The sequence below is a fragment of the Phodopus roborovskii genome, unplaced genomic scaffold (assembly GCF_943737965.1).
Source record: "Phodopus roborovskii unplaced genomic scaffold, PHOROB, whole genome shotgun sequence".
Taxonomy (NCBI): domain Eukaryota; kingdom Metazoa; phylum Chordata; class Mammalia; order Rodentia; family Cricetidae; genus Phodopus; species Phodopus roborovskii.
Window position 1 is genome coordinate 711,910 of NW_026126409.1, and position 21,768 is coordinate 733,677.

Here is a 21,768-nt window from a genome sequence, read left to right on the forward strand (position 1 = left end):
AAGTAAGCTATCATAGGGCTGAGGCTGTGGATCAACAGTGGAGAATTTGCCTGGCATGAGCAAGAACCTGGGCTCAAACCTCAGCACCACACACAAGGTAAGTTACCATGAACCACCACCTTCCATCCTACAGAACACCAGGAGTTATTTTTCTGTAACAATTATATTGGGATATGCTAGCTAATATTTCCTTACTTTCCTCCCCATCTCATTCAAAGGCCCAATCAATCACCATTCTACACTGTAAATGGCATTATGACCTCCATGTGAGAGGGAACATGATGAACCTCCCTGTGTCTAACTTCAATTACGTTATCTAGGCCCATCCATTTTGCCTAATACGATGCTTTATGGCTAAATAATATTGTAATATATCTATATCACTCACAGGTCCTTTATCCACTCATGGGCATCTAGATTGATTCCATATTATTGCTATTGAAAACAGTTATTAACCAATATAAATATACAGCTGTCTCTTTGATATGCTGGATTATAAGGTAGATTAAGATCAGTTTTATGGACCCCACACACTATTTTGCATAATAGCTGAACTAATTTACAGTCCTATCAATAGTTCAGTGTTAGTTTTTTTTTTTCCATCCCAAGGATTTATTGCTTCTCATCTTTTTATCATTGTTCTAGCCACACACTATTTTGCATAATAGCTGAACTATTTACAGTCCTATCAATAGTTCAGTGTTAGTTTTTTTCCATCCCAAGGATTTATTGCTTCTCATCTTTTTATCATTGTGCTAGCCACTTAAGTTCTTATGAGACATGTTTATTCCTATTAAAGTTATTCTTTATTGGAGCTAAGAACAAAGACAAACTCATGACAGAAGTATGCCAAGTTAACTTCTCTTTTCTCTGCACAAATAAAACAGAATCAAGCTCTCAGCATCATCTCTTTCTACATTTATTTATTTTTTACTATTTTTGATTTTTTGAAACAAGGTTTCTCTGTAAAGTCCTGGCTACTGAACTCAAGAGATCCTCCTGTCTCAGCTTCCCCAGGGCTGGGATTAAACGTGTGCACCACTACACTCAGCATTCTTTATTTTAATGTGTGTGTGTGTGTGTGTGTGTGTGTGTGTGTGTGTGAGAGAGAGAGAGAGAGAGAGAGAGAGATAGAGAGAGAGAAAGAGATAGATGTAGTGCCAACTTATTCCATCAATAGATTTGAGGTACTGGCCTCAGGGTGTGGCTGGTTTACAGACAGAGGCGAGGTCTGGCTTTCTCTCTCTCCCTGCACTTTGAAGGGCTCCAGGGTCAGAGGATCGCAGCAGCTATTTATCTTCACTGTGTGAGTGTTCCCCAAATAAATATCTGTTATTCTTTATTTGGGCATTCGTGGACTTCCTGTTGGGCACCAAATGAAGGTAGATTAAGGAAGGCCATGAATGCCCAAATAAAAGAATAACAGGTAATTACTTGTGGAGCAGTGACATGCACACTGGTGTGTTCACTGAGGTGTGGCACAGTAGATGGGTGGTGCTGGAGTCATGTAAGTGCGTGTGCATGTGAAGCTGATCTTCATCACTTTCACCATTATTTGTCGAGAAGAGAGCTCTCACTGGACCAGAACAATCCAGTTCAAGCTTGTCTAGATGGCCAGCTTGTTCCAAGAGTTCCAGCTCTGCCTCATAGACAGCTGTCCAACTGCCCAGCTTTAGTCTTGTTCCTCCCTCGCGTGTGCAGCAAGCACTTTATCCACCAGGCACTCTCTCCAGCCCCACTCAATACCATTTCGGAAGTTCACCTTTCAGTAGGAATCTTTGCATGAGATGAAAAAGTACCCTCTTCTCTTGCATAAATGGTGACTATAATAAAATCCCCATCCCCCCAAAGAATTGTATCTATGCATGATACTGATTTATTTTTTAATGGTTTGTTTTCTACAAGGATTCTGAGATGACACAACCAAGGATTTAATAAGCAATTCTGGAAATAAACTATTCCTTACCTTCTCCCTTTATCTATCTGCCACTCGCATCTCATTCCAACAACATTGAGAATCTTAAACAACCTCTCCCAAGGGTCTACAATCTGGGATGATTTCTCAGTCAGTCCTTCTATTATGTACTTCTGAGAGTTACGTTTGCTGGGTGACATTAAATCAGATGTATCTTGTGCACCTGAGATGTGAGAAAAAGGAATCTACAATTAGTATCATTACTTATTTATATGGCACTTGACAGAGAGAGAGAAAAAAATAATCTTCACTCAAAAAACAAAAGTACTGACCTAATACATCACAATAGGGGAAAAAAACTCATAGGAGTATTAAAAAACAAACAAACAAAAACCATTCAAGCTACAATTTTTGCTACTTATATATGTGGCATTAGATTAGGAAACAAACATCTAAATCCTCACTCAAAAGGCAAAGTACTGACTGGCACATTAGCCCCACAGGGCCCTCAAAGGGGTCTCCTCAATGATATAGCTGCTTACACAACTGGGGCCTATAAGGTCACGTGGGAACTACAAAGCTCCTCTTATCAGCTACAGAAAAGATGAACAACCCCAGGACAGTTCACAGTGAAGATCGTAGACGCCTCAATGCCCCCACAAAATTTGGAACCAGAGACCAATACCCAAAGGTCCTCATTAGAGCAGAGTTCCATGAATGCTTAGAGGTAAATCAGAGGTTAAAAAAAAAAAAAAAAAAAATAACCCAGCAAAGCACTAAGGGCACAGTCCGAGAAGGTGACAGTCCCCTAAGCACTCCAGGGAGGCCCTTCACGAAGGATCTGGCCAGTTAGTGTACCAGGGGCTAAAGACCCAGGGGGACAGGACCTGGGGTGGAGGACAGTTCAGGTGCCAATCATGGCACATTTATGCTTTGTTGTTTTTAAAGAAGAGCTGGTTAGTGAGGGACATAGTTTTGGGTGGTTCTCTCACTCTCTCTTTTTCCTTTTTGGTGTTAGCTTTATTTTCCATAATTCTTAAAATTTTAATTAAAATATAATTACATCATTTTCCCCCTTCACATTCCTCCCACAACCCCCACTCCAACCAAAGTTTAAAAAACATAAAAACAAATTTTTAGAGAAAATATTATAAAGACACAATTTTCCTAATTAAGCAGTATGTTTTAAGTAAAAAGAATCAGTTTTTCAAAAATATCAAAAAGTTGAAAGTTAGAGTAGTAATTTATTAATAAAGAAAGAAAAATTTTAATAGATTTTATGTCGTTTGAGTCTACAGTAATTGTAAGCCCACAGCAGCATGCAGTGAATCAAGCCCTATACTTCCACTGAACCCTGTCACACCCAGTCAATTTTTGGTCCTACAAGCACTGTGGATGGCAAGTGCCATGAACTGGTTTCTTATACAATGTTTTTACTATACAGTCTCTGTTTAGGAATGCTGAGATACACATATACCATGTGCTAAGGGTTTCCTACAGTATTCAGTTGAGTAACTGTACTGAGGAATATCCTTTTACACTGTGAAAGGTATGTCTTTGCTAAGGTGCTTTCTGATTGGTTTAATAAAGAACTAAATTGACAATAGCTTGGCAGGGAAAGGTTAGGAAGAACTGGGCAGAGAGAAAAAAAGAGAAGATGAATCTACACAGAGAGGAAATAGGTGGTACAAGATGGAAAAGAGGTAAAAAGCCATGAAGCAAAACACAGATTAATACAAATGGGTTAATTTAAGTTACAAGAGCTAGTGGGACAAGCCTAAGCTAGAGGCCAAGCTTTCATAATTAATAAGTTTCCATATTGCTTTTTGTGAGATGGTAGCCCAAAGAAAAATACAATATATGACATCCAATATGGGGGCTCTAATATCCAAATACAGGGCCTGAGAAAGCAGAGAAAAATTCTGGACAAGGAGATGAATGTAGCTTCCTAGTCCTTTAGGCTCTCAGGAAGGGTAGTGCTCCATGGCATATAGAGGAATGGCTACCAGCTGCTGCCTGTGGGCTGGAGCCAGCCATCAGCTCTGTGCACTAAGCTGAGCCATGCAGCAGCTGACATGGCAGTTTAAGATTTATCTAACATAGTCAGAGAATACTGCAGGTACTCAGTAAAGACAGATCCAGACAGGAAAACAAAACAAAACAAAAACAAAAACCTATACAGGTTACAGTGTATTTAAAAAAAAAAAAAAAAAAAAATGTATATAGGCTTGAGAAAGAAAAAAAAAGGGGGCAAGAGGGGAGAGACAGTCACAGAAAAAAACAGCTTATAAATAATAAAGTCTTTAAAGATAAAATAAAAGGGTAAGTCACATATAGATGGAAAATACATAGGGAGTTTGGATCCTATAGGTGTCTTGTTGACTTTGAATTTTTAAATTGCTGATGATCAAACAACAGCTTCTATGAGACATGGGATTGTAACAGAAATTGCTGAATGAAACCAGTCTAGATACTTTAAGAATCCTTAACCTTAAAATGGAAGTCAGAAAATGTATTGCTTTGGGGAAGAGGTTATGCTATTCCAGAAAACGAAAGGCTGTGGATTCATTCAAGGTTAATAGAGATCAGGTTTGACAAGGGGAAACCCCCTCAAAATTCTGGCTATAGACATAAAGAAATAAACCTAAAACCCCCACCCAAACAAAACAAAACAAGAAACCTCTACAAGACAAGTGATGTGTATTTTGCCTGTTCCAACACAAAAGGCCAACAAAAGACATCTTTGGCTGGCTTGTGTACAATGCACAGTCCATACTTATGTTAATGTAGATATGTATGTTACCTTTGAAAGTTTGTGTTTTCAAGCAAGGGGATGAGACACCAATGAAATTGGGTGGCCCAGGTGATAAAGTCTCTCAGAGTGTCTCTGTTGCAGTGTCCTCAGAGTTCTACATCCAGAACAGTTTTAAGGCTGCTGGCCAAGATGGTCCAGCCCCATAGACTTTTCTCTTCATGAATGTAGCAAAGCCTTGCACTTTCCCATTACACAGAGACTGAACAAAAAATGTAATGGCTAGTTTTCCCAGGACTTGACCATCTCAGTTTTCCTCAGGGTTCCCTAAAGATTCCATCGCCCCCAGAAAACAGGAAGAAGTCTAGAGAATATGATACCCATAGTCCCAAGAGGTGGGGTGGGTAGTTTTTGGTCGTTTGGCGGGTTATGGATGTCTGTCATCATTTGGAAGGAAGGTTGGTTATAGTCATAGTCAAGGAGAAAGCTCAACGAAGAAGATGAGATTCAGGGATCTCTTTCTGAAGGGAAAAAGGTGGGATATAGTACAGAAATATGATAAAAGGGTAGATTGTTGAGTTTACTTTTAAATAACTACTAGTCTCAAACATTTTACATTGTCATGGATTTTTGTATACCGATACAAATTTAAGGTTATTTTTGTTATACTGTATATGTTTCTATTCTTGCTTAAGGTATTGTATATATGAAGCTCATTCAAAAACGCAAAAAAATTTTAGTTCTTAAAAGCTATACAGAATAATAAAGGAAGACAGGTTAGAGTTATTCATCTATAACAATTAAACTTATAGTCATGTTAGGTATGCTTCCAAGGCCAAACAGAGATAGATGTTCATCAAACACGTCAGAGACCTACAGAATATGACATTATGACATTTTAATAACCTAAGGCTTTTCATGACAGTGAAGCACGTCTACTTCTGGTAGCTTCAATCTACTTCATAGAAGGATGATGGGCATTTAGGAACCTCCATATGGAGTTGCTTTTATTTGTGGCAAGAGGTTACCCACTGGGCAAAGAAACTACACTTGCCTCAGCTGCTGACAGATTGCTGTACAAACTAGACAAGCAGGACACAAAGAACAGCCATTGCCAAAGACAAGGCCTTTGCCAAGACAAGGTAAGACAGTATTTCAAAATTCCTGCTCCACAGAAAAGTCTGTCATATTTTAGACCTGCTACAGAGGAACCTTGTGGTGACTGTCCCAGGCAGCCAGATACCTGTTGTCTCTTAGTTTTGTTAGTTTTTTGCTCTGTACTTCCTGTTTACTCAAGTAATATTTTATCCTTCTTGGTTCTCTATTAGAGTTGAAGATGAGAAAGTTGTAGTTACAGTTTTCTTTGTTAGCAAATTCAGAAAAGAAACTTAAAAAGACATATAAAATGTAAAAGGTTGAGAGATATAAAAACTTAAGTTGTTTATTTAAGAAAATGTTTTAAGGTCTAAAAAGATATTCCTCCAAATTTTCCAACTGCATATGGTCTGGGCATTGCAAATGTAATTCTTACTTGAAAACTTTCTTATTGTATATAGTTTTACTGTGTTAGAGTTAAAACCTTTCCTTTTTATGTAGACACTGTGAAGATGTGTCTTTGCCAAGGTGCCTTCTGACTGGTTTAATAAAGAGCTGAATGGCCAACAGTTAGGCAGGAAGAGGTTAGACGGGATGAATCTTGGCACTGAAGAGACACCAGAGATGAAGCAGGGCATGCAGGAGGAGAGGTAAAAGCCATGAGCCATATGGAAGTACCAACACTAATAGAAGTGGGTTTACTTAAGTTAAAAGAGCGAGTTAGAAACAAGCCTAAGCTAAGGCTGGGCTTTCATAATTTACAATAAGTCTCTGTGTCATGATTTGGGGGTTGGTTGTTCAAGGAGCCTATGGTTACTAGGTAATACCATATAGACTTAAGGAGTGGGTTATATCATGTGGCTTGGTACATAGCACATGTGTAAGATGACTGTGCTACTCTGCTCAAGGATTCATGATTGGTGGCTGTCCAAAGTGGCTTCTGACTATGGCACCTGTGTGGCATTCAAGGTAAACTGTATGATGTTTAAGAACTGGACTATTTCAACTCCTAATTATATACCTTTTTTTCCATCCTAGAGGCATCTTTGAGGAAAACTATCAAACTAATACACATCCAGAGAAGGATAATCGATATAGCAAAGGAGAAAGCCAGTTTGAGCAGGTGTGGGGTGATCCCACTCACCTTGATGCTGATTTTCCAACTGTGTGGACCGAGTGACATAGTTGATGTAAAATTCAGCTGCTTTGTTCAAGTATTTATATAACAAATTGGCAGGTAATCGAACATCATGGTTGTTAATGATTAGAGGAAGAACATCACAAACTGTTGAAAGGAGAAAATAAACTGTTCAACTTTTTGTACTAGGGTTCTGACAGAAACTAATTTATTTTCCAGTTCATAGAGGAAATATGCCTGTGGATCTGACACCATGGCTAGAGATCTGCTGGCCCTGGGAGGAGGCTGGAGTGTCCATATTTGCGCTTCATACATACACACATCCTATATAATCCTATCAGAGGCAACAAATAATACACAATTAAGAGCTATTTTAAATGCTTTACAGCTAAAGGCAGGATTAAATTTCAAAACATAAAAAGTTCCTATGCTGTGTACAAGTGACCTTACCCCTGATATGACAATCCCAGATATTCCATTTACCCCAAAGAAATAATACACAATACAGTGTTTCTTACCAAATAGCTTCCGGAAGCAGTTAACTGGAGACTCCTGCTCTTCAATTGTCTCGGCTTCTAGCAATGCTTCCCCAAGGCCAACCTGTTTAAAAATAAAAACCACTTAACTGCGCAATGTAAGAAACATAGGAAGAAACAGTATTCTTTCTGCTTGTCATCTATACCTTACTTTAGAATTGTAGTTTTTCAGAAATGTGGGAAAATACCCTACTGCTTGTGCTCTGTAATGACAGACATAGAAAACTAATAAAAGTATGGAAAAAGTTAGCTAGGTCAGACACCAGAAAAATGACATGGGAAGAGGTAAACAATAGACTTTGAATAAAAAGAACCAATTGTTTGAATCATGACTATCCGCAGGTACAGTAAGTCACTAAACATTCAGAATTCAGTTTCTACAGGTACCAAACACTAACCTACCAACACTTGCCAAAAGCACTCACTAGTGTTCACAGATTTAGAGAACTGACAGATTAGACAGCACAACAGGGTTTGCAGGCAGGAACACTTGAAGATTTATCGTTAAAGTCATAAACTATGACTCTTATCTTATTTATTTTCAATTTATCTATTTATGGGGGAGAAGAATGTGCCATGGCTCTCAGGTGGAGGTCAGAGGACAACTTTCTGTGATCCGTTTTCTTCCTCCATCATGTGGGACTGAGGGATGGGATTCAGTTTTCGGGCTTGACACTTTTTCCCACTGAGCCATCTGACTCTCACTTAAACTCAAACACATTGCCAAACACAATGGAAATAGGTGACTTTCTACTGGATACCACTGTCAAAATTTCGAGGACTACAGCCTTAGGTTGATAACGACTTCTAGAAATGTGTAATGAGATTCAAGGGATCAACTGGTAAGCAAGTGTTGTCTTTTCTTAAGAAAGGGGAAGCATCAACCCTACCCCATGTTGCACAACTGTCTCAGGGAAGCGCCTCAGAAGCAATAGCAACATCTCTGATCGTTCCAATGTGTTGAAGCATTGCTCTGTCACCTTCAGTAACATTTCACACTGGACCCGGCCCGGGAGAGTTTCAAATAAGCCTGTGAACAAAGTTTTTTTCACAAAGAAAATGTTTACCTCAAAGAAGTATGCAAGGTATTTTCCATTCATAAAACTGTGAACATGCAGAATTCACCTGCACACTAGCAGACTTTTGAACTGCAGAGTACTTGGTGTAAGCTGTTTGTGGAATAATCATGAAAATTTGGAAGCCTGATGATCCAGGGGGCAAGGACAACCTGTGGAATTCATCACCACAGAGCTAGCTACATGAACTTGCTTAAGTTGAAATGACCAAAACCATCTGCTTGCTAATTATCTAGAATTGGAGGTCTTTGATTGGCTATAGCAACCAACACATAAGCTTGACATTTTTCTATTTTGCAAAGACCTGGTTTTTCTATAGATGTTTTCTGGTCATTTCAAAACATGTCCAAAATACAGTCTCCTGATCTCACCAACAGACTACCATCCCATAAGGACACTTAATGTGTTCTAAGTAAATTCTGAAGGGACCAAGTGACACCACTGTGAACTTCCATTGCCTGGAATAAAACACAATGTGGATACCACTATGACAGGTGTGATTGAGATGTCTGTGACAGATATGACATTGCAGAAGTGGTCATTTATAAACTATTTGACTGTTATTGTACTCACTCCTTAAAAACTGGGTTTGCTTATCCTGTGAATCGTTCCTCAGTGCTGATGTTATGATACTGATTTCTCGCCATACCACTGGCTGGTCTGGGAAGTTCACAAACCTATTTTTAAAATGAATGCATTAAAGTAAGATGTCAGATTCAAAAAAAGTAAGAATATCAGCATTTAGGGACAATCACCTTTCTTTAGGTAAATGGTTATATACATCAGAATAAACCAAAACAAATCACAAAAACAATCTATTAGTTAAAACAATTGTGAATACTCAAAGTATTTAGATGTTTGTACAAATGAGGAGCTAGGGATGTAGCTCTGAGGGTAGAGTGCTTTCTTGTCATGCACAAAGCCCTGGGTTCTATCCCTGTGCCCCATAAACCATATGTGGTAGTGAATGCTTGTCATTTGAGAGGTAAAGGCAAGAGGATCAGAAGTTCTAGGTCATCTTCAGCTACTTTTGACAAATTTGAACCCACAGCAATCTGGAATACATGAGACCTAGTCTCAGAAAAAAAGAAAACAAAAGCAAGCTGAGCGCCATCATTCATCTTTTGCATGCACCAGCTCCTGTTGCCAAGCTTTCCCCACCAAGATGGACTGTATCCTTAAACCTGAGTCAGAATACACCCTTCCTGTCCAAGTTGCTTTCTACCAGTCACAGAAAAAAAAAAAAAAAAAAAAAAAAAGAGCAAGTAATACTCAAAACAAAACAAAAAATGGCAAATCACAGACCCTAAATCACCAAACAGAACAGCTGCAGTGATCCTCAACACTGTTGGTAGCATCAGGGGCACAAACTTAAGAAACAACACAGTAAGATATGATTTTCCCTCGTGACACAGGCCTAGTGTAATGGTATATTAGCCTGTGCCTCAGCTATGAAGGGAGCTAGGGCAGGTGGGACATGTGAGTCTTGGGTTCAAAACCACCCTGGCCAATAAAGTGAGACTCCTCTGGTCCAAGAGAAAGAAAGAAAATAACAAAAGGGGGGCTGAGAAAGGAAGAAAGAAAAGAAAAGGAGATAGAGATGGTCATATAAAGGTTGGTGAGAGTGTGGAAAACTGGCATTCTCACATATCTTTTGTAGAAATGGATATTTAGGTTATCCCTTTTAGAGAGTAATTTAATAGGTGATAAAATACACATATCCTTTAGCCACAAATCAGAGACACCAAAATACAACTACAGAATTATCAACATTCTAATCATAATTTAAAATAACTAGAAACTAAATGTGCACCAAGAAAGGAGAGTGCTACTTGTGAATGAAGAACAGAACCCATCTCTATAAAGTAGACATAGACAGTCCATCACAGTGCATGATGGAAGTAAGCTTCAGAGTAAGAGTAGAATGCCCTCACTGTCAGTTCCCCAATTTATCCATGTGTTTACATAGAGAGGCACAGAAATACACACAGCTTAAGTCTGGTTTAGAAAGATTTCACTTTTTTTCTACCAATTACTGTCCGAATGCTTGTAATTGGGGAAAAAATGAACCAGGGGATACCATTTTGGGATTAAAATACAAGAATAAGTTAAGCTGACTCTGCAGAAGGCGTTTTGGCAATTAAGAAGGCTTGCATTCTGGGTACCAGAGATGCAGAGTCCCAACTCCTATCAACTGTAGTTATCTTAAGAGGTCTTGGAAGGATCCCAAACATTAACTCACATGTCATACAGCAACCGCCCCGCAGTGGAAGTCCTCTCTGCATTCCGTTCGATGGTGTACATCTCATACTGAAACAAGGCAGACAGGGTCACCACCTTGGCAGCTGGTTCAGCTCCAGCTCACCTGCAACACCGCTCAGAGTTGGATCTTCACCCAAAATCCCCGCACGGGAAAGGAGAGCTTGAACACAAAGCACCCCTGGTGGTTCGATGCTCAGGAGTGGGAATCTGGGCTCACTTCATCCCCGGGGCTTCTGGGATCAACTGGGATAACGTTTCAGAGCAGCAGGCACTAAACAGAGACCGCCACCACCACGATCAATGAATGAGTGGCCTGGGCCCTAACCTAGCGTTTGGTCTCCGCCTCTGCAGGCGCTGGGGAGAAGGCTGGTCAACTGTGCAAAGTGGAGCGGTACAGGAGCGACTTGGGGAGGGAGGAGCGGCCGTGCACCGCGCCCTGGGCCACCCAGCTCAGCCAAAAGCTCCCTTCCGCGCGTGGGGATGGGGACGCCGGGTCTGACTCACCTGAATGTTGAAGTCGGCTGGGTAGAGGCTGCGGGCCGTGATAAGCCACGCCTTGGCTGCCCACAGGTCCTGCGGCACCAGCTCTCGGGCTCGCTGCACCAGGAACTCACAATCGCCCTGGGCCGACATGACGCTGGCCACTAGCCCTTCCGGCAGGGCGCTCCTCTCCAAGGGCGCCACCAACACAAACCCTCACCTCCGCGGGCGGCCACTGCGCATGCCCACAGGCCAGCCAACCACGCGGCGCAGCGGTCCTGCGGAGTCCTCTGTAAACTGCGGAGAAGTGGATTTCCAGCCCTCGGATTGCTATCCCGTGCGCTGGAGCTTGCAACCCTTAGCTCCAGGTTCTAGCGTTCTCCCTGGACCCTAAGCGAGATTCTGTGGATGCGAGACCACGCCAAAGCCTGGACGCGGTCCCTGTGTTTCCGCAAGCTTGGTTTCCCCGGCTGGAGTGCCCTTGGTGAGAGAGAGCACTCCTAAGTGCTGGGCTATACGGTGCTGAGACGTCCCTACCCCTGCACACGGAAGACCCAGGCTCACCTGTTGCTCTTCAGCCGCCCCGCCTCAACTGTGTGTTTGTTTCGCCTGCATCTGTTGTTTTTCTCCAATACTGAACAATTAGCTCTTAGAAAAATACTTAGCTCTGTGTCCGAATCACCCAGCAAGTTTTAAAATCTTTGGTCATTTGACCAACAGAAAAATAGCTCCCGTATAAATCAATGACACCTTAACTTTGGCTTTGTTTTGCATTTGAGCCAAAGAAGAAAATTGTCTCCCTCTTGTGTTGATAAGGCAATATTTATTTGCTGAGTCGAAGAGTGTCCCGAAAGTGAGTTTTCAAAGATAATTTTCAATTTGATATATATATATATATATCAACTTGTCACCAGTTGCTGTAAGGATGGAAAAATTTAGCCTAATTTTCCCTAGACTCTGCCCCTTAGCAGTGAGTAGTCAAAAGGTCATTCTTGACAGGGCGGGTTACTGACAGCACCTGTGGGTGAATGAGAACAGGAAATGAGCCATGTCACACTACCCAGAAGCCCTAGCAAAAGCAGACTTCCTGGGCAAAGCACGGGCTTGGATAGTTCAAATTAATTGGTCCACACTGGATGCTATGAGATGATTGGTTTGTAATGTGCGGGCTTTGTTGTAACCCTATAAAAGCTGTCTGAACCCTGTACCCAGGGTTCCCAGTCCTCTACCCCACATGGGGTATGGCTGTGGACCCCAGTGCACTGGAATATAAAAGACCTCATGCTTTTGCATCAAGTCCGCTTCTCGTGAGTGATTTTTTTTTTTGGGGGGGGGGTCGCCTTTCCTGAGTTGGGGCGTGAGGGTCCACACCCTCCGCGGGTCTTTCATTGCCACTTAAAACAAGGAGATAAAAGATCCAAAGCTTACCAAATGTTTTTTTTTTCCCCCTTTGTTTTTCCTTTGAGACACATTCTTTCATAGCCCAAACTGACCTTAAACTTTGTAAGTATGTGAGGAGGACCTTGAACTCCTGATCCTCGACTTCCATCTCTCAAGTGCTGGATATGTGCCTGCCTTGACTTAATTTTTTATTGTTGTTTTGTTTGTTTGTTTGTTTTTGAGGCAGTGTTTCTCTGTATTACTTTGGAACCTGTTCTGGAACTAGCTCTGTAGACCAGGCTGTCCTGGAACTCACAGTGATCCGCTTGCCTCTGCCTCCTGGGTGATGGAATTAAAGGCTTGGGCCACCAACGCCAGACTCTGACTTATTTTTTTTTTAAACAAAAGAAATTGGCATATGATTATATAAGTGAAAAATACAGATATTTAAAGTAAACATATGAATATATGTGTTACAACTGTGAACTGCAATTCTTGGATGGAGTTTTGTTTACTTTAAAGATTCTGCAAACAGCATAACATTGTGGAGAGATGGAACATAAATTGAGAATCAAAATCATTTGCAGCCTTTAATAGACATCTGGCCTAACAATCTTCTAGCAGACAGTCTTTTTAGATGGGACCTTTAAGCCTCACAGACTCAAGACTCCACTAATCTTAATGCTAAGAATGATACAACATCTGGAAATCTGCGAAGAAGTTTCACAGTCATACTTTATCCCAGATACCTGATGCCCTCCCAGTGCAGCTGGTCAATGCATTGATCTGCAACTCTTGTTCTGTGCTTCTAGAAGCTCAGATGCCTCCTTTACAGTGAACATATCATTCAAGGCATGGTGAATCCCTGCTCCTGACCGAAGATGCCTCACTCACATTAAACTTTGAATAAACTTTCTTTTATGTTACTTTATGGTTTTATGTCAATACTATTTATAGAAATGTGAAAAGATACAGGCTTGCTAATGAATAATTTATAAACAAGTAGTCAAAATGGAATATATTTGAACAGGAGATGGGGGTTCAAGTTCCAGCCCCAACAAGCAGAAGACCTTGGCAAGGATACAAGAAAGGGCTTGTAAAATGTCCTAAGGAAAGTTGCTGAGACCAGACAGATATGTTAGAGGCATCCTTGAATGGAAGCCCAGAGATACTGTTGTGTAAACTGTTTAAGTGAAGCCTAGATATGACTGGATACCAAGATGTTGGAGATGCTAGAGTCCTGGGATACCTACCAAGGAGAGATGCTAACAGTGTGGAAACAGCCCAAGAAAGAGAAGTGTGTTATAGTAGTCAACAAAGGTGAAAGGAGTTGGAGATCTGAAGACAAATAGATGTAGAATTTTTTTGCCTTAATGGTTTTCAATCTTGCTTCCGTCCAGTATTTCATCAGTATGTTCTCTTTCCTCCTTTTTGGAGTGGTAAAGGATGTCCTGTGCCATTGTATGTTGGAAGTATGTGATCAAAAGTCTCTTAAAATCCCCAGTTAAAGGTAGAAGGTGTTAAGTAATGAAATCATGGTGGTGAGAGTCATGACAGTGGCTTCCAGCCTCTACCTGCCCGTCTGTGGAGCACCCATCTGACAGTGATTGGACCTGCCATTTGGAGAAAAAAATTCTTTATAGAAAACTCTGACTCCTCTGAGCAGTTTAGGGACGCTATGGCTGCTTGCCACAGAGCTAGGGGGTAGGACTCTTCATAATTTCTCTACAGCACTAGCCTGAAATTTATCAAAGTTAGTGTAATTTACTGGTCATTCTCCTGGAAGTTGTAAGCCTTTGACGCCTCACACTGACACTTTCCTTGACATCCTAAGGTATTCAGTATTGCAATTCTGCTACAGTTTGTCCTAAATATTAGGTGTCAAAATTAATTTAGCATTTATGAGAGCAGACAGCAAGTTGCCACGTGGAATTTAGGATCATCAAGAGTCATCAGGAAATGAATTTTTAATAATATCTCAAGGACTTTGTGTTATTTTCTAGGTTATTCAAGGACATAAGAAGTTATACTTTCATACATAAGTGAAATTTAGCTATAGCCTCACACTGGAGAAAAGTTTAAAAGCTTTGAGGTTTCTTTTGCTATCTTGCTAAAAGTAAAAGGGTATAGTATATTTAGATTAAAATTGTTTTTATCTAGGGATGAAGCACAGTTGATAGTTGCCTAGAGAGCACAAAGTCCTGGGTTCAACCCTAGAACTATCTAAAGCCAGTGCTTGGAATGCACACCTATAATCTCAGCATTCCAGAGGCAGAGGCTGGAGGATCAGGAATTCAGGACTATCTCCAGCTATACCACACATTTGAGGCTACCCTGTGCTACATGAGACCCCCACCTTGCTTTACAGTGCTTCTGTTGCAGTACTGAGAGTGCTCAAGAAAAGTTCTCATAATGAGGAAAAATACCCAAAATTTATGTTCTTTTGTATCAGGCTTATTTCTCTTAATGCTTTATCATTGTATGTATGTATGTACACTTTGTTTGCTTATTGCCAGCATCCATTTATTAACACTCAGCAGTGGTTCAGATTACAGAATACTGTAACCAATGCCTTAGTTCAGCTTTTAGTCAGCTTGGAGATCTGGTCTTCTGATTTATCATGAACATCCCAGTTTCTATAATGTGGGTTGTCTGTCTCTTCATTCTACTTCATGGAGAAGATTATGTGAAGGACCACAGACTCCTTTTCTAGACTTTTCCAACAGTCTAAATCTGACAAAATCAGCTCCTTCACACAGATGAGGTCATATTTACCCTGGGATCAACCAACCAACAAATTACCTGTTTGAGTAATCCCTTCTTGCTGATTTTGCCATAACTGTATTTAGATCATGTCATTTACTGACTTCAGGCTTAGACACACCAATTAATGTGTGATTTCACTCCAGCATACCTAAAGCCTTGTTGAGTTTAACAGAATTGAAGGCAAAGAAGCAGCCAACACCTTGAGTACCTTTGGGCTCATACCACTGATAGCTTTGGTTCTGATGGCCAAGGTCATCCTGGGTTCTACAGTATGAAGACCCTGCCATCTTAGCTATTCAAACCTTAGCTCTGTGATTTGACTCTATTCCCTGTAATACTACTCAGCTTTCTCTTAGACAAGCTTCCTGCTTGTCTTTTGAAGCATCCGTTGGCCTGACCCCTTTTGAGGTGTTTTACTTCCACTCCACATAATTCCTTCAGTTTTCCATCAGGTTTCCTGGCACAGAACTATCCCTTTTCTTCTCTGGAACAGCTTCTATTGTTCCAGCTGAAACAGGCCTTTAATCTGACTTTTAATTAAGTCTGTATTATTCTACCTCTGATTAAGTCTGTTTTATTCTCTGAATCATCAATATGCTTTTTTTTTTTTTTTATAAAGCCTTTTGTTTGGAGCATTTTGTGTTGATGCAACAAAGTACCTGGTATTGAGTAAGTTATAAATCCAAATGTATGTTTTTGTATCACAGTGTAGCAAATTACACTGTGATACATGTATATGTCGTGTAGCCAATGACACTACATAGTGAAACCTGTGCTAGTGTATGCAGAAGAGATTGCATTATATGGAGTGACATGAGAACAAGCTGAAAAGGTTGAAGTCATTTAAAAAATTAATTTAAATAGACAAACTATCAGGCCAGGATTGATTATGGCATTTCAAACATCTGTGTCAGTGTAGTTTGCACGTGTTCAACTCCCTCTTTCCTCTGTGGCCCCTACCCAGGTGAAACTGAAAGGACACTTACCCATAACCTTGGAGCAAGGAGAGCTGGCTTCAGCTGTGAATGTTCTGTGAATTTACTGCAGCACAACCCATTCTGAAGGAAGTCCCCCGTTACCTGCTTCACTCCTGGGAGACAAGATTAACACCCCAGGCTCTCTGCCTGAAAGGCCTCATCACTTTCCAACACTGCTAGTTACATTAAAGACTGAGTTAGGGGACAACAGGTACCCAAACTATGTCTCCAAATTCTTTGAAGTCAAGCATCACACTTAAAAGTTTTCTTAATGCTATATACACTTTTGAGAACAGTTGTCATTTGACTAGTATTTGTTAATTATTCAATAGATGAGAAACCTATGACTTTTAATTTGTATTAGATGTATATAAGAATTCTTTTATTTTAGAAGATGCTACATTAATAAGAATTCTGATGGGACTGAAAGCAGGGATTTTTCTTGATGTTCTTGTCCAAATCATAGCTTGAACTTCCTCCATAAGTTTTATTACTGCCAGGCCATGTTTGGCATGTTAATAATTCATTGGTATGTGTATAGGCTGATAACTTGGTGTTTTACATTTGGTTCTAAGTCATTAAACAAAATAAATGAAACTTTCAAATAGGAAAAGGCCACTATTACTCATTTTTAAATGTAGAGCACCTTGTAATAGTTTGTGAATCAGTACTATAAATCATCTAGATATCCCATAAATTTAACAGTTCTGCATTCAAATTTTATTCCTTGGGTCTTTGCAAAAGCCTTTGCTTTTATTCATCAGAATCAAGCAATGCTTAACTTTCCAAAAATAATTAATAATCATTATGGTAAATTAGAAAAGTGCAGGAAAGCACATGAAAGAAAATATAAATCATAGCTTAGTCATTTAGAAATAAGCATCTTTACTGTTGTGGAGTACCATTCTCTCTCTCTCTCTCTCTCTCTCTCTCTCTCTCTCGTGTGTGTGTGTGTGTGTGTGTGTGTGTGTGTGTGTGTGTGTGTGTGTGTTGTGATGTGGTGGTATGCTGGCATATGTGAAGGTCAGAGGTTCATGTCTGGTATCTTCAGTTTTCATCTTATGCTTTGAGACAGAGTCTCTCCCTAAACCTGTAGGCTGGCTAGCAAGCCCCAGGGATCTGCCTGCTTCTGCTTCTCTGCACTACTGTGCAATGATAGACTTATGCTATTATGCCAGGCGTTTAATGCATATGCTAGGTATATATGAATACAATATTAGAATGAAGCCTGTAGTTCTGATTCCAACACCACTTCAGCAAGTTGTATGTGTTCCCTACAAATGCCTGGAATCCCAGATCCAAGGCGAGCCAGACAGGAGGACCTCTGGAGCTTTCTGGCTTCCACCCTGGCTGGACACAATAGCCTCAGGTTCTGCTTCAGAAGAAGAGGTGGAGAGTGATGGAAGAAGAAACCCAATAATCCCCTCTTCTGGCACTGTGTGTGCCAGAATAAATAAACACATAATCATTTTTTTTAAAAAAATAAAGTCACTTCACTGGCCCTTTTCCATCCCTGTTCCTTGCCCTATGTATATTCACTATCCTACTTTTAAAAACAACTTTCTTGTGTATGGTTACAAAGTTACTATCCAACTGTGTACTCCTCTGCACTGTATGGTTTGAAAAGTTAATATCCCATTCATTGTTATTTTGAAATTGGGGTATGCTTCACCTGACATAAAACCCTCCACATGAAGTGTTCAATTTGGTGGGTTTTGTTACTCTCTCTTGGGTGAGCATGTAGGGTTTATATTTAACTCCAGAATCCCTTCACCCTGATGAGATGCTGCAACCGCTAGCACTCACTTCATGATCCTTTCCCAGAAGCCCTGGCAACCACCAATCTACTTTCTGTTGCTATAGATTTTCCAGCCCTCCACATTTCACATACGTTGAATCAAAATGTGTCTATGTGTCTGGCTTTTTGCCCTGTGTACAATTTTTACAAATTCATTTATGTTATCTAGCATATGTTTTTAGTATTTTGTTCAATTTATTATGGCCAAACAATCATATACCAAATGTGTACAGTCACATTTTGTTTATGTACTCTCAATGGCTGGTCACTTGCATTGTTTCTGTATCTAGGCAGTATAAATGATTTTATTTCAAACATTTTGACCAAGTGTTTGCATGAACATGTGTTTCTGTTCTCCTGGGTACATTCATGAGAGCTGATTGCTGGATCATGGAGTCACTCTCTAGTTAACTTTTTGATGAGCTGCCAAATGGTTTACCCTAGCAGCTGCACCATTTCATTCCTCACTAGCATAGGCTTAATACTTAAGGTTTGATTCCATAAATTGAGATCCCCGTCCCCCACCAAAATCCCCTTGAGGGCAAAAGTATTCCAATTTTCTTGTCAACCTCATTATTCTGGAGTGCCTCTACCCCGTTTATCTCCTCTCCAACAATGTACCTGTTGATAAAACTGGGCTGTTTGGCCTGTAGATTTCCCCACAGAATCCTATGGGTTTGCCAAGTGTATGCACAGTGAACATGGCACCTGGTCTCACTTATGCAAATCAGTGGCTGTGTCCAAAGACTGACTCACTCTAGATTGGGTTCATTTGGCAAGCAGAAGGTTAGGAGGTGGAAATATAGGTGTGGGGTTTGTGCCTGTAATTCCAGAATTTCAAAGGTTAAGACAAAGAGTTCTAAAAGTTCAAAGCAATTCTGAGGTACACTGTGAGACCCTGTCTCAAGGGGGGCAGGGTAGGAGAATGAGAGAAAGTCAGTCCAGGGAGATAATTCAGTGGGTAAAGGTGCACGCAGCCCAGCCTCATGAGTTTCTCAGTACCCGTATGTTGGTAGGAGAGAACTAACTCCTACTGTCCTCCAACTTGTGAACAACTTATGAACATGTGCACACATGCATGCAATAAATAAATAGGTGTATTTTTTTTAAGGGAAAGAGGCACATTGTTTCTTATTTTCTAGTGGTTGTCCCTGTCATTTTGGTTTTTGGCACCATCTCATCTGTAATGGCAGGTGGGCTATGAATTACAAAGTACACTTGTCACTGTAGTTGGGGTCTAATCTGGGTTTTTCCAGGTTCCTGAATGGGATAAAGCCCACAGAGAGAGCAATGTATCCAGGAAAGTTTATTCAAAGCAAAGTTACAATACAGGTCCAAAAGTACAGACAGGAGAACAGCAGGTCACAAGAGTGACAAATCATTGATTGTCATTTGGAGCTTTATTTTATGGGGTGTAAGCAAAAAGGAGTTTGGCTACAAGGAGTGAAATTTCGGTGATTCTCTACTTTGACTAACTGGCTTGGATTATGTAAGCCTTTGCTCACCAAGTATGTGGCTTTCCTATAATTCATCTGATTCTAACTATGTGCATACCCAGTTATTCATAGGTTTAATTCTGTAAATTGAGATTTTTTTAAAAAAATTAACTTTGAGGATATATTTTGCCTTATCAGGGAGTGTACACCAAACTAGTTTAGGCAGGACTGCCCATAGATCCCAAATTGTCTTCTAGGATGTACCTGAGTAGAAGCAGGGTGTTACAAAGGGTAGTAACATATTTCCATTGTTTACAGCAGGAGTCCATGCAGCTCTGTGCAGATGGGACTCCTAACAGGTTGCTAGGTGCTTAGTATATACAGGTGAAGGGTCTCAGGCTGCCAAGAACATTGTTAGATGAGGAGTGTGTGTACAGTCAAAGCCAAGTAGAGGCCCAATATACTTAACTATTCCTTGTGCTTGTCCGCCTCTTCCTCCAAAGTGTTGACATTATAGGAGTGTACCACCATGCTTGGTTCTGATAATGTCATATGATGTGAAGTGACTTCAGACATCAGCAGCCATGGATCCTTCCTGCCCAGGTGTATTGGTCCACTGGGGATTACAAAATGATGATATTCTAAGTTTTAGCTCCTGTTTTAACTGATTGGCTACAATAGGTAGCTATAATGTGGAATATTTGTACACTGTGTGATGGTGTATTACTGTGATTGATATAATAAAAAGATGAACTGCCAATAGATAGGCAGGTGGTATAGGCAGGATTTTCAGGCAGCGAGAGGAAGTAGAAGGAGGAATCTAGGCATGCAAAGAGACAAAGGAAGCAGGAGAGGTGGTATGTGACAAAGTGAAGATTAATAGAAATAAATTAAGTTATATGAGCTAGTTAAAAACAAGCCTAAGCTAAGGTCAAACTTTCAATATTAACAAATCTCTGTGCCATTATTTGTGAGCTGTTGGCTCAAAGAAAAATCCAACTACATTATTATTTCAGTTCATAAAGGGTATGGTTTATGCCTGAGAGGACAAATGAACACTCAATGTCTATTTGTCAAACTTTCAAGACACTTAAATGCCTTCTAATCACTTTTTAAACTCATCACTTCCATTGGCTCTTTTTAAATGTTACAAAATCTTGTGTAAATCATTTTGTAGGTTTCAACCCATTGAAATTAGGAACCTTAGTGAGTGTGTATTGTCTCATCTTTGGCAGGTGGCCGCAAAAGTTTTCCAGTAGGCTGTAGTGATGTTCCCTCATGACCTGAGGAATCTTTTGTCACATTCTTATTGCCTAGTACACAAAGTCGATGGGTATCTCCTCTGCATCTTCTGTTTTACTCCTTTCTGCCCGTAAGAGCCTTTTGTGGTTCTTCATTTGCTTTGGTGTTTGTTGGACTGCCTTCCAGTTTTAGCTTTTTCTCTGATAGTGTCTGCTGTGCTGTCTCACCTGTTGAGTAATTCATGGCAATTCCTGTTTGTAATCTGCCAGCTGCTGTGGTCCCTCCATCTACCTCCTCACAGCAAGATGCTGGGAGCCAAGCAGCACTATAACCAGGGGGTGCTTGATCCTGATTTCTGTGCATTGGAGATATCTGTCTCCTAGATCAGCTGAAAATGTTGGCTGTGATTTCTTTTCTTTTCTTTTTTTTCTTTGTCATTCTGTTGCAAATTCAGGAACTTTGAAAACCTGTATTTGTGCCACTACTATCTTACCATAACCTTTTATATTGTTTTCTTATTTTGATCTACAGAAGTCTTAAGTTTTAATGCTGACAGATTTATTATTTAATGTTATAATTTTATATAGGCTTCATCCTTATAAAGGCTTCATCCATTCTAAATTCAGAGAATTAATCCCTCATATATTTTTTAATCTTTATTTGATTTTTATCTTTCATATGTTAAAAATAAGTCAGACATGGTGGCTCATGTGTGTAATTCTAATGCTTCAGAGGCCATAAATTCAAGGTCAACTGGGCTACAGAATGAGAGAAAAGAAAATCATAAACAATACATTTATAATTTATTTTGGAGTTTAGTGAAATTTAGGGCCCTGCATCTATGTTTCCAAATAGCTATTTCTAAAACTTTTCATCTAATGACCTAGGAACTGATTCAAGAGACCTCATTTATCA

General features: G+C 40.1%; 1 protein-coding gene across 8 annotated transcripts in view; it reads right to left on the reverse strand.

Annotated features, from left to right (window-relative positions):
• Ints10 (integrator complex subunit 10) overlaps positions 1 to 11,436 on the reverse strand; it is a 28,883-nt gene extending 17,447 nt beyond the window's left edge. For all 8 annotated transcript variants that reach the window (XM_051181926.1, XM_051181923.1, XM_051181924.1 and 5 more), the window contains exons 1-7: positions 11,279 to 11,436; positions 10,755 to 10,822; positions 9,086 to 9,189; positions 8,327 to 8,466; positions 7,419 to 7,500; positions 6,907 to 7,047; positions 1,967 to 2,138 (exon numbers count right to left, since the gene is read on the reverse strand). In XM_051181926.1, coding sequence (XP_051037883.1) covers positions 1,967 to 2,138; positions 6,907 to 7,047; positions 7,419 to 7,500; positions 8,327 to 8,466; positions 9,086 to 9,189; positions 10,755 to 10,822; positions 11,279 to 11,407 — 836 coding nt within the window. In that variant the 5' untranslated portion in view covers positions 11,408 to 11,436. The remainder of the gene's footprint in view (positions 1 to 1,966; positions 2,139 to 6,906; positions 7,048 to 7,418; positions 7,501 to 8,326; positions 8,467 to 9,085; positions 9,190 to 10,754; positions 10,823 to 11,278) is intronic.
• Between the last annotated feature and the right edge of the window lie 10,332 nt (positions 11,437 to 21,768).